Source organism: Zerene cesonia, chromosome 5 (assembly GCF_012273895.1).
Source record: "Zerene cesonia ecotype Mississippi chromosome 5, Zerene_cesonia_1.1, whole genome shotgun sequence".
NCBI classification, from domain to species: domain Eukaryota; kingdom Metazoa; phylum Arthropoda; class Insecta; order Lepidoptera; family Pieridae; genus Zerene; species Zerene cesonia.
The window spans coordinates 6,120,186-6,136,996 of NC_052106.1; the positions used below are offsets into that span (position 1 = coordinate 6,120,186).

The 16,811-nt window shown below is 32.6% G+C and overlaps 1 protein-coding gene across 1 annotated transcript in view; it reads left to right on the plus strand.

The window, feature by feature from the left end:
• The window catches only part of LOC119839930 (chromatin assembly factor 1 subunit A-A), a 47,342-nt gene that overhangs the window by 9,966 nt on the left and 20,565 nt on the right, over positions 1-16,811 (plus strand). The window contains exon 2 of the mRNA XM_038366384.1: positions 2,428-2,835. Within this exon, the coding sequence (XP_038222312.1) occupies positions 2,668-2,835 (168 nt within the window). The 5' untranslated portion in view covers positions 2,428-2,667. The remainder of the gene's footprint in view (positions 1-2,427; positions 2,836-16,811) is intronic.

The following is a 16,811-nucleotide window of genomic DNA, read 5'->3' on the forward strand; positions in this document are numbered from 1 at the left end:
ACATTAATAATTCTTATACATCGAGATCTCGTTTGAGTACTCTCAAAGGTAGCTTTTAACTGATTGGTTGGAGATATACGTTGGATACATTATGGGCAGACCGCATAGGTGCCGTGAAATATTTTCTCGCTGTACGAAAATATGCTTACGAACTACTTAGAAGACACATAAATGTATTCTTTAAGGAAAATACCTACAAATGTGAATCTTTTACATATGATGTGATGTGTATTATATATTTAATTTAAATCTATACGTTAGTATAGCTACTTATGAAGATAGATACGAAAAACACATGATACATATTAAACTAAGTTGCTATTTATATTTATTTATTTTTTGTATTTTCTACCAATTCGGCTTTGTATAACGTTCATAAAAATAAACATTTAATTACATTTATAAATACATATAACATATAATTTACCGGAAGACAATATGACACGCTCACACTCCAAAAAATAGTTAGTACGTGTAAATAAGCAGATTCCCTTTACCACGCAGTTTACTAAGATAATGAAGTTGACGGCTTACAGCCCCGGGCAGCAAAGCCGATTACGGACGAAGCAATCAAGCGACTCATTTCGGCTATAAACCGGTTGTATGCTAACGAGGATTTATGAGTAAAGTACTCAAACCTTTTAAGAACATTTCGCTTTACTAATTGTAGGGTATGAAGCATGTGCACTATATAAGCGATTAAGGGGATTACATAATGTACTTTTAGCGTAATGGAGAAGCGAATTTGTGTAAGCTTATTTTCTTTTCTTTACTTGTAGGCAAGATATTGTAAATGGAACTTTCGGAGTAAACCTGAATACAACAAGGGAGTGAATTATTTTTATGTAAAAAAACATAATTCTATTAAAAACATGTACGCATAGAGCGATCAAGTTGAACCCTTTTTGAATGAGAGAAAAATGTTTTATCAGTAAGTGTGTAAATGTTTTACAAAAATTATTGAACTGTAAAAATCACGATCGCGACTCTTTTATACAAAACAGTTCGCAATCGTTCCTAAAACATATTTACACAAATATACAAATATTAAAATTCGAGTTTTGATCACCCAGGCGGCGGTAAGAAGCGCCAATGTATTATTCAGAAAATACAAAATAATAGATTATCGAAATGGCTCGCATAAACTTTGATACCTGGTGACGATCGGTCGGACAAACAGACGGACAGCGTAACCTAAAAAGTGATGCCGTTATTCCAGGCGACCCCAGGCGGCGAAAATCTGCGCTGCCTTGTCAACATAAGTCACCAAATCATGCGAATTAACAATCTGGCCAAACACAACACTATTATCCAAAACCTAATACCCAAACCAAACAACTCAAACAGGGCCACACAAAACATCGTGCTAAACATTTATCAACCTTTGACCTTTCCACGTTTCTGGTAGTCAATCCCTTTCATAAATTTTCAAGTGCCTATAGCTGATTGTATCGACATCGCCACTGGTACTGGTTTCCACCGTAGCACGACGTAGGAACAAATGACTTGTGATTCTGAAAGATTTGTATATAAGATGTGCATGATTTATGGTGCCTTTAAATTCGATATGTCTCGTCGTTTTAGATCGATTACTACATGCAAAATCACTAGTGAACGTTGGCTAAATGTAATAGTTTAAATGTAAAAGTCGTCATTGTTATATTTCATATATTTTATAAACAAAATAATTTTTTAATGTATTGTGTGTAATAATATCAATTGCTATTTTAATTTAAATTGTACTTGCTATTTATGATATCAGGAAGAGTTGCAGGCCTACGATACAAGCTTCCGTAGTGTAGGTCTGCAGTTCATATTATCCTTTATTGTGTTATAAAAAAGAAAATGTAGCTCAAATGGTTTTCGACGCATATTTATCGTTCCCTTGTCATTTCTGGGATAAAAATTATCCTATGTGCTTTTTTAGGTCTCAAACTATGCTTGTACCAAAATTCTGTTCATTGGTTTAAGCGTTAAGAAGAGACAGACAGACAGAGTTCATACTTAAAAAATATTTTTTTGTAGTATATTGGGCTAACACTAAATTTTTTTAAAACCTTAAAATATATTATCTGTGGAAAAAGTTTGAAACAACCCGAACACGAACATTAGAAAAACCTAAAGAACTTGACATTTCATCTGACTTCAAAAGCTATTAACATCAGGAACCCGCCAATCATCTAATTCTCATGCTTACAGTCTATTTTTGCCGAGAATTGCATTCATCAGCCAATTACAGCTAACACAGCGAATCAATCGTAGACTACAGATTAAGCAAGATTTGTAATTCAAATTTTTTAAGCGATGTCTCTTATAAAAACGAAAAGAAAAAAGGTCGTGAATAATTTATACAAAATACGCAGATTTTTTCAATATTGATATTTTGTCTTATAAATCCTACAAATAATATCTTTTGTTTTGTTTCAGGTTGTAAAAGTGATAATGAACGCCGCGACCGTGTAAATATTAAGGTCTATTAATAAAGCAATATTATTAAAAAACCCCGTAGCAGGTACTACCGAACGAACGTGCTAAAATAGTTATTGTTCTTCCATTGATAGAACTAGTGATTATCTGTGCTGTTTTTTATCTGTGCTCGAAAATGGTGGTGAATAAAATTGGGATCAGCGTGTACGGTCGGCAAGGGAAGTGAAGAATGATGCGAAGATGCCGCAACGCGCGCCGACCACGTCTAGTTTGATGCGCCCGTTTGTGGTATTGGCTCTTCCCGGGATGTATTTGCTGTATAAGTACAATCAGTACCGTCAGCAGCAAATGGAGACCGCGAGGCGCCGAGTCACTGAGCGCGAGCTTATGCATCTCAACACCAAAATTGTAAGTACTTTATATATAACTCAAAATACTTTTCTAAACACACAAACTCAAAGAAATGAAGAATAAAAAAATAACATAAAAATCAATAATTTTATGTGAAAATAATTTGCAATGATAAATTACAATTTATCAATTGTATACAAGACAATAACTAAAAAGAAATAATAAAATCTTTGTTTTGCCAAAATATTATGCCTTACGTAACTTTGTGCTCTTATTAAAATATTCAATAGTACTTTTTAGAATCTAAAATTAATATAATAATCTTTTATGATAGCCACTTGAACCAAATAATTTATTTAAAAACGATTTTTTATAATAAATCAAACAATTAATCAAATAACATACCTATATTGTTATCTCAAAGCATATATTAATTATATGAAATTGCGTAGGAAATAAACCACAAATATATATTTAATCATATTTCGTCACAGGGTGTGCCACACGCAATATGCCCTGACCGTGATGTTGTACTGTGACTCAGAATTTTTTTCAGCTTAGCATAGAAAAGGTTATCCTAGCTGCTAGCCTTCACCCGAATAAAAATTGTTTTACAAATCACAGATTTTAATATGTTATTATTTACTTACAAAGAACTTATGAATAACCTTGTAAATATACTATAACCATAAGAAATAGGTACATTTTTTTTAATATCTCTCATTGATGTCCTGTGGGCACACAAATTCTTGAGCATGTATCTTTTACATTATTGTGTAAATTTCAAAAAGTTTTAACAAGCTAAATACATAAAATAAATACGTAAAAACGTTTACACACGTGTTTGCGTGGCACAAAACAAGATCCATAATTGACATTTGCGTTAGAAACCATGTAGAAGATTCTAAAAAACAGATAAGACAGAGAGATGTGGAAATATATATGGTTAAATAGACGGCCTGGCACCGGATATCAAGATTCCTGTTTTATCCTTAGGGGGCATTTACTCGGGATAAAAGTATCCTATCATTCAAGTCAGCGTATACCCTGTCTGTATACCAAATTTCACCAAAATCCGTTCAGTAGTTTCTGCGTGATTGACCGACAAACATCCAAACAAACAAATTTCATCTTTGGAATATTAGCGCGATAAATAAGGTTTTCCGTACGTACATAATTGCTATTAGTACTACACAAGTGGATATACGGATTGGACATACTGTAACAATGTAAAACTGGTCTTCAGATCAGAAATATTAACTCCCCGATGAAAGTTTAACCTCAATAAAACTGGAGCAATTAAGCGAATAAACCCATTCGATGTTACTGTCCAGTGATATTTAAATGAAGTTAATTTTCGACACAACATTATAACATCTATTTTTTCATGTTAAGTATATTAATTATTAATCTAAAGTATATAAATAAAACTAAATGTAAAACAACCGTCAGTAAATGGCTGCAAGAATTTTCATATGATACCACTGAAAACTTGTTGAAAATTAAACTATAAACATAATCTTACTATTCATAATTTTACTACTAACACTTCCTGATGCACACCAATCAACACACACACTCACTAGCATCCACACATACACATATACACACACCCATCCACACAATCATTCACACACGCTCAGGTTTTTATTTTATTTGTTTTATTTCATTAATATCTATTTTACTTCTTGTCTATATCATATCTAGAAAATTATAAATATTATGATGTATTTTAATTAAAGGCATACTAATGTAACTGTAGTAAGGATAGAAGCTGGTGCCTGTCCACACAGGCGAGTTCTTTGAACTCAGCCTAGAACGGGTGCCACTTATCACATTTATTGTAAATGTCTATAATTAAGTAAAATCTTGTAATTTGATAAGAAATAAATTTATTATTATTAAAAAAAAAGTTTCAACTGCTAACAAGAATTCAATCATAAAGCACTTTAAGAATAATCCAAAAAACATTGCATATTTTTACATGAAAATAACTCCAACACAAAAATTTACCTAACGTAAATCCTAGAAGCGTGGGCTCGTGACGTATTAGTACCACGTCATCTAATTTCGCGAAATCGTTTAGAAATGCTATCAACGCATGCATATACGTATGTAATAAGAACGTCAATGGGTAGGGCTGTTTAACGAATATAAATTGTTAGAAAAATGTATACCTACATATACGTGAAAAAGAAACAAGATTCATTGTTTATCCTGTCAAGATTCTAAGCTCAAATGTATTAGATAGATTCAATAAAAAAGTCATTCAATTACAAATACTTATAAATAACATTTCAAATAGATTCGCAACTATAGTTGACGAGGTTCATTGCTAACAAATATATAAACAACTGACAAACCACCTCTTTCTTTTAATCGCTTAAGATTCATTCTTTGACTACTTAATTTTTTATGTTAAAGTTCACAATTTTTAGGTTAATAATAGCATTAAAAACACAACATCTTTCTCCCATTCAATTCAAAATGAATCATTTGAAAATATTAATTATTTATAGTATTACTATTTTCAATTGCTGCATTTTGAATTCATTCGACCAAAAAAAAATATTTACTTTTCTGATTATACAATTTATAGCTTAAGCATTAATCTTAGACATACTAACATGGTTATTAAATACGAGTACATTCACCTTTAATTCTGAAATACTCCGAAACATAAGTAGCTCAAAATATCAATTAGATACGTAACGGCTGCTAAGCAAGGACCATGAAGCGTTATTATTCGGCACGCGATTCCGGACACCTTGATAAATGACCTACTGAAAATGTGCACCAAATATATTCTCTACTCATGAAAAATGTACAAATCTCCGTGAGTTTTACAAGTTTTCGATGTTGCATAACAAGCTGTCTAGACATGTAAACAAATCCAAAACATTTTAAATGGAAACAGTTTATCAAATGGTAGACTTGACGGAACAAAACAAAATTGTAAAAGGTCTCTTGAATTTATTTAGTTTTCAGCGTAGTATGTGACTTATTGTTAATTCTAGCCAAGTTAAAAAAATTTGCGACTCTAGACAATCTATATATACCTAGTAAAAGTAAAAAGTAGTCATAAAAGATGATGGTTGTTGATATATTTTAATAAGGAAGAAAATCTCCTATTTCTATCCCTTGAAGCTTTCGAATTCAAATTAAATTAGAGTTCGGTAGGACATTCCTTAGTCCTTTCAAAGCTGCACTCAGATTAAAGAAACCATGTACAAAAAACCCGCTTAGAAAAGAATATCCAATACTTTAAATATTTACGAATACTCGCTGAAACAGCTCACAAATAAATTTAGAAGTACTATCGAACCAACAATAGATACACTAAAAATACCGCAGTGCCAAGGTAGACCGTTGCACTCCCCTTTTCAAGAACAAGCCTAATAATAAAGTGGAAACATAGAACCTACATTTATAGTGATCTCGATTTATTGGATCATATGGACTGTTCGAGAGGGTTCGAGAGTCAATTAAACTCGAGAACTTTGTCTTTGATTTCGTTTTTTCTCCTTTGTTTATATAAGAGCAAAGATTTGCTCATTATACCTACTTATGGCGAGTGGTGGTTGAGAGTTCCGATTAGGTTGAAGGCTCTTAGCTTAAAGGCCTGAGTCTGGTCTTATTATACTGTTGATTTTTTGGGTTATACTTGATGAAAGTTCTTGGAAAATTCTAAATATGCTTTTAATTAATAAAACAATTGATAATGATCAATCTTTATATTCAAGCGACTTGCATTTAAGCGATGGATGCTTTGTCATTTGGTTTTTAATTAAACTTATAACTAAGACTAAAATGTTCAACCGCGTTCCAAGCTCTCTAAAATATATTTCTATACACCCTTCTTCGATGACATTACAAACTCCTTTTTCTGTTCCTCTGTGGATAAAAGCAATGTCATGTTATCATATTTCCATCATTCCATTTCAAATTTTCAGACAACAATGTTTTAAGCAATTTTTAAGGAAAAAAAATTACAACATCACAATTAACCGACTGAAAACTCTCGAAATGTTTTCATCAACCGTGAACTTTGCCACAAAAGGAATATGGTCTGGCGTAATGTCCTCAAGACTATTGGTGAATACTGTATCCATTTACAGGGGCTATGCTAAAAAAAGAGATGATGGATGTAGACGTGCTGAAGTCGACATACCAAAAGATCCCGTTCCTTGCGAAAGAAGGAAAAAGAAGCAAGGGGGAATCTTACATAAGATTAAATTAAAAATAGTCGAGGGTGGAACAAACTTTGGGAGTGAGTTGTTATTTAAATATGGTATAGGTATATGTGAAACCGACGAAACTTGACCTAGTTGTGCTTTGAAACGTCAAAGCTAGAAAATGGGCAATTAAAATGTTTAAACTCAGCTCTTGTAGCAAATTAAATTGGTTAAATCTTGTTCAGGAAAAAGCACTCATATTCCGGCGAAAGCTGCATAAAACTTTTTTATAATGGTACAGGTACACGATAGGAACATAATATTGTCTTACATTTCACGGAAATTGACGAAACGAATTGAAAATATTTTGCAGGTTTCAGAAAATAGATGCAATTTAATACTGCTTTATCTCTTTTAATACATATTAATCATTCTCTTTACTGTTCCTAATATATTGGACGCACGGATATGCAGTTAAATGCTTACTCGATAGTTCAATTTATAGGTTCATAAAATGTCAGATATCAAGCTCGAGTATATGAATTCAGTGTAACATTTCTAATGTTGAAACTTACTATTTTGTACATCAAATAAAACTTCCTACACTTACAAACGCTTAATGTCAACTGCAGCGCCATTTCGTGACGTTCAATGCAAAGAGAAAGTTTGCAAGGAGGTCATTCCCCCTGAGCCTAAGGCCCTGCCCGCACCGAGCAGGCCGGTGCCTTCAATGCCGGCGCCTCGGCCGAGCGTGCAAGTATCGGTGCTTGGTGCAGACACGTCCTTAGGGCAGTATGTAGCTTTGTTGCTGAAACAATGCCCGTGCATTAAGAAGTAAGTTTATTTTTTAGAAATGAATTCTGACTTCGCGTAACTATTCGATCTATCTGTATTTTAACTTGTGTTTCCCCCGACTTTGCCTGCCTGATCAAAGGAAAATCCCTCGGGAATGAAATGTTTACATGGTATTATTCTAGGCTCAAAAATAATACCATAGAAAAGGTCGACCTGAAAGACAAGCAAATACACAATCAATACAAAAACAATAAAGATTTAAACAGGTTCCTCAACACATATTCCCAAACTTACCACATATAACGTTACTAATTAACTGATTTATTAATAAATATATCACCTGTAGCATAATAACATCAATCCATAAATCTCCCTTCAAATCCTTCATCATTACTCCTGCGTGAAATATTATCCAGAGTTTTGCTTCTAACACCCAAAGCAATTTTTATAACGAAAGTTTTCCGAACATGTCACCATCCCCTGTTACCAATTACACGGCTCATGAAGATATTTCGTTCGGTTCCCATTGGAGACGTTCATCTTCCCAAACACGGACGGAAGATAAACATTTGCCGAAACGCTGACTGCGATATCGTCCAAGTATTTCTATAGTAATTGCGTCTCCGCTTTATTACTTTTGCGGTCGGAATATAATAATAGTATTTGTCGAATAGAAGAAACATATACTTATGTTTTTATGATCGAAAGTTTGCATAAGATAGTTTAACTGTACTACACAGTCGTGATACATGATATTTAAACGAATGCCGAATTTATATTTTAATTAAATTTGAAATCTATTAATATGATTGATCACTAGAATTACATATTATATATGGATATTACAACATAAATAACAACAGTTCGCCCTCGTAGACATATTTTCTTCATTTTTTAACAGTCTTCATCATTTTAATCCAAGCGGTGACTAATCCAACGCGGCAAAAACCGTTGAAATTTTCGTTTTTAATCCTATAACACCCTAAAAGTTTTATTAATAATATACACTGCCAAATATAAATAAACAAATGGTCGGTATAATACATAACTGTGTTACATTCGCACTGTAATCGAAAAATAATGCGTTCAATTGCCAGCAAATGTCTCAAATCTAATATTTTTCCCAATGTTTGGCGACATTTTTTAAGTTATCGATAATGTAACATTAACCATCAACAAACATAAGCTATCTCTTTTTCTTATACATTTGTCCATCGAAACCAAAGCATCAAGTCTATCAAAAACTGGATGAAACAAAAACATAGAGAACAAAGCTCCTATAACGTATACCATTCACTTGAATAATAAAGTTTTTTACGGCTCCGACTGGACGGTACTAGGGATTTTAGTATCAGATTTAATGGCTCCTACGCAGCCCATTACATCGCTGTATTGATTATGCTATTAAACCATTTATTAACTCGTTTATCACCTTTATTACGAAACAGATGTGTAATGAAGCAAAGCCTCTGTGAATTACGGTAGCAGCGTAATTAATTTGATATTTATACATTCTTCTAGTGTAATTTATACACGTAAAAACGTTCCTTTAGAGTTTTGAAATAGCTCAATGTAAAGTTATCTTACTAATTCGAAAGTTTAATACAGTGGGATATTGACTCTTGCCTGAAATGTACTGGATTGCTCCTGTTAATGTATTTAATCTGTGACGTTATTCTTCCTTTTAATTTAAAAGCATTGAATAGAAAAGCATCGACAGTCTCCCCGTGACCACGCTCGCTGTAAAGTGTTCGAAACGTCGGATTAATAATATAATGAATAAATCGGGTTTAAGATTCATTAAAAAGTTTTTAATTTCTAAAAGCATTGAATAGAACCAATTTACTCTCATTAATATTTACGAACATTAAATGCCATTCTCTTTTAGTAAACGATATAGACAATTCTTTATTCTTCACATTATTTTTCCCACCCTTCCTGTTCACACCTATTTGATATTTAAATTAGCAATCTCACAGCACGTCACGCGGTTTCCAGATTACGTTTATATGAAGCGAACGAACCAAGTCTTGAATGCAATCGAAATATCTTCCAAGTGGCTGAGGACCTGAAATATATAGACACAAACTGTTTGGTGGAAGCTTTCAGCTGCGCCTGCAATGAATTAGAACGTTGTTTACAGGTTTCCTTTTTATTTTGTGCATATTATTTTCCTTTTAAGTTTTCTACAGTATCTTTTTGATTTAACTCAATAATAGAAACATAATTATGATTATGTTAAACTTGAAAATTGTATGACGTCATTCAAACAATCATTATGTATAAATTTATGTCCTTTGTATTAATTTAAAGCTGAACTTTTTACAAAAAGAATCTATGGAATAAATACATATTTATATATATATTGCCCAATACATACACGAGTTAATGCAACCTTCATATTAGCATATCTCCGAGTGCACTCACTCGACTTCTGAACTGGGTCTAAACTTGCACATCCAACTAAAACTACTCCCAATTAACGTGCATAATTAAATAATTCAAGTTTTCAACTTAAAGTCGAACGTTAAGACGTAAGTTTCGCTGGTGATACGAAGGAAAAAAACTTTATTGATATAATAAAATAAAAACCTAGTTTACTAAAACAAGTAGTAAAGCGACAAATCTAAATAAAACCTTTTTGATTATTTACTTACGCCTCTTATAGATAGCCCTGTTTTACATGAATCAGCGATTATTGTAAAATTAAACTGTACCCATTACAATAATTAATAACTTCAGAGTTAAACAAAATACAAGGTACATCAGTTATGACTAGGGTTACTTCGAAAAACTCGTAATAATACAATTCACAAACAGAAGTACGTATCGTTGAGGTCGATCAATTCATTCCTCATTCATGCACATTGTTTGCAAGGACTGTTCGGTCACCAACCCGACTAATCAATAAAAGTTGCCTAGCTTCTTTACTGTATAGAACTGAACATTTTTTGTGCCAGTTAGTTACTATTAGTCTTTCCTTCTTAGTATCTTGATTTCTTTAATTAAGTATTGACTTGCAATGTAGCATTTTTATAGTGATAATGCGAATGTTATAGAGATCAATTAAGTGTTATTGAATTGTTTTTATTATGATAATTTTCGTTAATTTCATATTATTTATATCAGCCACTCAACCTCGCTACGCCCGGGTAAATAAAATATATTTCTATCGGTAGAAGAATTTTGAAATCGGTTCAGTAGATCGAGAGATTACATATGATAGTGATTGAAATATAATTCTATATTATTACTGTTCTGGTTTTTATTGGTTCTCGAATTTTTATACATTTATATATAGGTAAGTTTATAATTAAATTCGGGAGCCAACAAAAAACCAATAAAATAAAATTTTATTTCAATCACTATATTTCCGATCACGAATAATGTACACTTTTTTTTCAAATAAAAACATGCTGTAGTTATTGTAGAATAAAATAATCCTACCAAAATAAACTTCACCACAGGCTAAAAAATTACCATACAATAAATGATTTTGCAGTTACATAAAAGATGTCGGTTACGTCTCCGACGCCAATCTGTCTGGCTGTTGTTTAGTTTTCCACGTGACAAACTAGTTTCTAGTCCATTCAGTGACAATTATACTAGAAGATTCTACTTCTATCTAAAATGTTACTTTAAGTTTAGTTTCTACACGTATAAAAAATTACTTCAATACTACTATACCTTCTTGCGGTTTTAGCTGATACAGTAAATTGTATTTCCTGGTAAAATATGAAGGGAGTTTTTATTGTTTAACACGTCTGTTTAACACTCCCGCTAGGCGAAAAGAGTGCTTGAATCTTAAGTTAGACAGATACGGTCTAGAGCTTAGAACTGTAGACCTAGTGGGGATCCTCAACAAAAGTCTGACGTGACGGTAAGTCTCGCGCATGAGTGTTGGAATGACTCCGCAATAAGTATAAGGATGTAATAAACCACGTGTGATGTATTAAGTATGAAAGGATAGATGACAAAGAATCGTTTTCCTCTCAAAAGACACTTGCAATACAGAATACTGAGTAACTTCCACACATGTATCTACTCACGAAAACTATGCTTTTATATTATGTTTTATAATACGACATTTGGGCCACCTTTTACGCAAATTACATATTTATTTTATTTAAAATTTGCCGTATCTTTCTCTAAATGTTGAATAAAATTGGGAGAATTTCAGCACGTTTTTATCACACGTTATACCTCTAATAAACCTTTATTTTTCTTTTCTTTTTAACTTGAGGAAATCCTTCATGGATACCTTGCTACTTCGGGGCTAGGTACCAAAGGTTATGCCAGACTCTTACTGGCTAAAACCTCACGGTGGCCTACTTCGGCGCAGTTAATGAGGGGGTCCCGGGATCTCACCTATAATAAACCTAGTGAGAAAGAGTCAAAGAAAGCCACGTTTGAACGCCAAATTTCTCTCCCCTCGAAATGTTATCGTTGTTGTGCATAATGGAAATTGTTTCCTAAAATACTTCGTGGTTAAAATTGCATGAGATCGCTGTCACACATCGCGAAATGTTTTACAGTTTTGTTGTAACTTTTTGTCAGCGAGGCTTGTGAAGTGTGAATTTCCCTCAGAAAAATCCTTTTTTATTTTTCAACACTAAATGTTATTGACATCATTGTAAATATGCCAGAGCTTGGTTTAAAACCAACAATCTGGGTGATGAAATTTGTTTGACGTAAGCCTTTTAATTTCAATTTGTAATACAATAAGCAGTGAAATCGGACCTTGACACAGAGTAAAAGCGATATTTAATTTTTACTGTTCATTAATTTGGTACTATTAGTATATACTATTAGAAGATACTATGCATCATCATTACCATTTCTTTTACAATTATTCCAAAGATTTTTTTTATACCGAACGCAAAGTAACTAAATGCGAAACGTGTCTATTTTCTCGTTACATAATATCTATTTTGTTTTAATAATCTCTCCATAAACTATATTCACTCTTCCCACTTCGCAGAAAACACTTGAGTTTCTTAAATTTGTACAATCCTCCATATTAAAGGCGAGTATAAAATATAGCGTGATAAGTAGTCAACTAAGAATATATGGGTGATTAAGAACACCTCTCATTGGCTGTCACGCAACGCCACACCCTTGGCAACAGTCAATGCTGTTGACCCGTAATGGTGCCGTTAATGTTTTCATTGAACGATGGCTATAAATCATTTTAACCATTCCAACTTCCACAGAAATTATAGGAGGAATATAGTGTAATACTTTTACTATGTTCTGCGTTTAACATTCCACAGATTTATCCAATTATATTTAACGGTTATTTGGTTTGTGCAATGATTATGGAATTAATATACATGTTTTAAAACATTTCATCACGATATTTAATAATAATTAAGACATAATTATCACTAATAGTAATATAAACTGCATTTCAAACAATACGCGGACGAATTTCAGTTTGAAAATAAACCTTATAACAATTTTATCATTACATAGAATTCGGACATAGTCCTTATGTTGGAGAATGGAAACGTTAGTCAAGACCTGCCAATGGACACGAGATTCTGTTACAACGCTCCGCTGGTGAAACGGTATACGGATGCCATCGCACACGAGTGCCCAAAAGCTTTTATCATCGTGTGCGCCACGCCGATAGACTGCATGGTGCCGTTGGTTACAATGGTATATTATTTATTACGCTTCTGAGATTATTAGGTAAAATCTATACGCATAACACATAGCTATATACAAAACACGGTTCTTTTACAATTGAAATAGGTATAGGAACGGAACGGAATATAGGAACGGAATTAATATTTTGATTGGGTGAATACAAAATATTGTTTATCTGGCTTGCTTCCATAGTATTATGATATATAATATGAACTATAACAAGACAATAAGGATATTAATTTTATTTATATTCTTTCATGCTTGTTTCATAGTTACCGATTAATTTTTACTTTTGAACGAGACTGAATGATGTACACGTTAAATATTCCTTTACAAAAAGGTTGCCTGGAAGAGATTGCTCTTGAGCAATAAGGCCGCCTCATAGTGTATATGTGCCGGCATGGTCTTTTTTACAATGTCAATTTATTTTTCGGTGATATGTATATATAATAATAATAATATATAAATAAATAAATAAATAAATAATGATCTACACGTATGTATTTCGTTACGTTTCTCACAATAACTTTTGACGACACCGTCAAACTTTACGAACATAGTGGGAAGTCATAAACATTTAACACTTTATGGGCTGAATGCTTGTTATTTCTTCAATAAATATAGCGATATTAAGATCACGAATATGGGCGCTGAAGAAGCTGACAAGAAATACCATAAGATAATTTTATGACATTGTAAGTTGTAGCGTCTTGTCTTTGCCTTTAACGTAAACAACTTTATTTCTTAAATCAAGTACCTAATTTTTTTGCTTTTATTTTTATTCTTTTTGAAATTATCTCATGAATTTTATTTTTACTACTACAAACACATGTAAAAGCACATATGTATTATAAAACGTGATAATGTTACTAACATATAGCATTATCACGTACTTATATTATTATCCACTTGCACATTGTTATTAATCAATGATCAAGAAATATAAGCCTATACGTACAACAACTGAAGAATAAAAATATTATTACTGCCTCAAGTCTTGTGTCCCAAGTGACTCGCAACGTTTCATCCGGAATGCCTTTCGGCTTTCTATTCACCTTTAGTAAAATTTATTAATGTTTTGGATACGGATTCATTTTTCTTTGTCATAAATTTATTTAGAAAATTTTTACGTTTTCCCTCCATTTTTCCCATGAAATGTTTGTTACTCCTAATCGTATAAAGATTATTTGCCTTAAAGCGTATTCTTAAAGAACATTTCTTCTATTCATTTTTTTGTATTATCGTATTTTCTTTTAATGTCAAAGCAGAATGTCATAATGTAGATTACTCATTACTCTTCGTTAATCTCTTTATCCTAACTGAAGTATATTTCATCAACCTAAAGCAATTATCTGACTTATGTAGTTTTATTGCTTTTCTTAATTTTGCTACGTGCACTGTATTTCATTCCCCAATCTAATAATTAACTAATTGTCCCATGGATGTGAGCATTCGATCTGAAGCGATACCAGCCTATTGAGTATAATGGTGTGAAACGTACCGCTCTCGATGTTATCGTACCTAATTGAATTGCTCTTTGGTCGTTGTCTTTGGATTAGATATCTTAACTTATCTGAGCTAATATTGTTCTTTATGAGCTTATTAAACAAATACGTTGTTTGTGTAATGTTTATGATTAAAAGTTACATTAAAAATATTCAGTTAAGTCTTATAGAAAATATATTTTGAAGGAAACAAGCCATATTATAACTACGCATTACTTATGAAGCCTATTAAGAAAATTACTATTACCACAGGTAACATAATAACTACACAATCTATTTATTACCTATTATTATTTTATTTTAAAGGTTTGAAACGACGATGTATATCATAGATGAAATATTATCAGTGATTTTTAGTAGTACGTTTAGTCACTGACTAAATTATGCCTGAATAATAAAAAAAGATAACAATAAAAAAAAACATGAAATCTTTTTTCATAAGCTTACAGAACTTGCTTTCTTTATACAACAGTACTGTAAATTGAGATTGCATTATATCTAAATTGTAGATTCCATTTTATGTTGAGAATCAGTACTTGGTTAAAAGCTGCTTGACATTTCAAAGGTCAGGTATTGTGTTGATGTTGTGCTATGCTTATGCAAAGACACTTCTTAGCATAACTTTTTATAGAGGTTTTCTAACATACACATTATACAGCAGTATAATTTCCACCACACCTTGACCTCATTATTTTTTTTACATTAAATATCTATAATTCAAAAATGTTGCCTTAGTTTACATGTTTTGTTTGTAAGAACTTCTTAAATCTCTGTTATAAATAACAATACGCCTTATTGGCCAAATAACATTCCGGCAGCTTTCAAATAAGGTTGAAAATCTAGGTACCTAATTTTCAGACGCTAAAAGAAACAGGGTGGTATGACCCAAGAAAGGTCATGGGATCATTGGCGGTTCAAGAAATGCGGGCCACAACCCTCGCAGCTCGTGCTCTCTCTTTAGAGCCATATTACATAAGAGTGCCTTGCGTTGGCGGCACTGAAGGTCACGCCTTGGTGCCTTTGTTCTCGAAGGCAGTTGAATATTTCGATTTTACTAAGGTAGCTATATTTTTAGTAGCCCATATTAATATTAACTTTCATCATGTTGACTTTTCATTAAAATACAGAAGCAAGTAACATTAAACAATTTAGTAAATTATATCGTGTATGCCCGTAAAGCTATCTCGTTTTATGCTGAGGTACATTAGATCATCTGACCTATTAGACCTGTACTATCGGATTCCTCTGAAAATGTAATCTTCCATTTTTTCCTCTGATTTTCGTTCATTAAACATGTTGTGTTGCAAACAGTTTCAAAGATTTGCACATTAACACTAATGTACTCTCACAAGCTGCTACTTTCAGCAAAACGCTTTAATGATGACGGAAACTGTACGCGATGCCCCAGCTGCAGTTGCTAGATGCGACGGGGAATGTCTGAAAGCTGCCGAATTAAGTGAAGCTCATGCGCTAGCTGGTCTAGTGACTAAAGTAGCCTGGGCATTGCTGAGCAAAGACGTACCAAGGGTTTCGGGTTTCGTAGAAACCGATGCCAGACAAGTGATTTCGCCAGCCAGGTATATAATTAAAAAAGTCTCCATACATGATTAATTATGATGTAAGGGTCTAATAACTTTTACTTACGCATTCTTTGTTAATCGTATTCAAAAGTTCTTCTAATAAAAGTTATCACACTTATCTTATCGGTACTTATCGATATTCATGTAGGTTTATTTTACAAGACTACATTATTACCTAATTAATTTAATGTAATTAATTTCGCGTTTGCAAAATAAATTACGGTAGCAGTTACCAAAATCATAGCGACGAAACTTACTGAATAATCTCAGCGTTTTAACTAAATGACATTAAAATATATCGCGCAGTGCTTGCCAACTCAGTGATA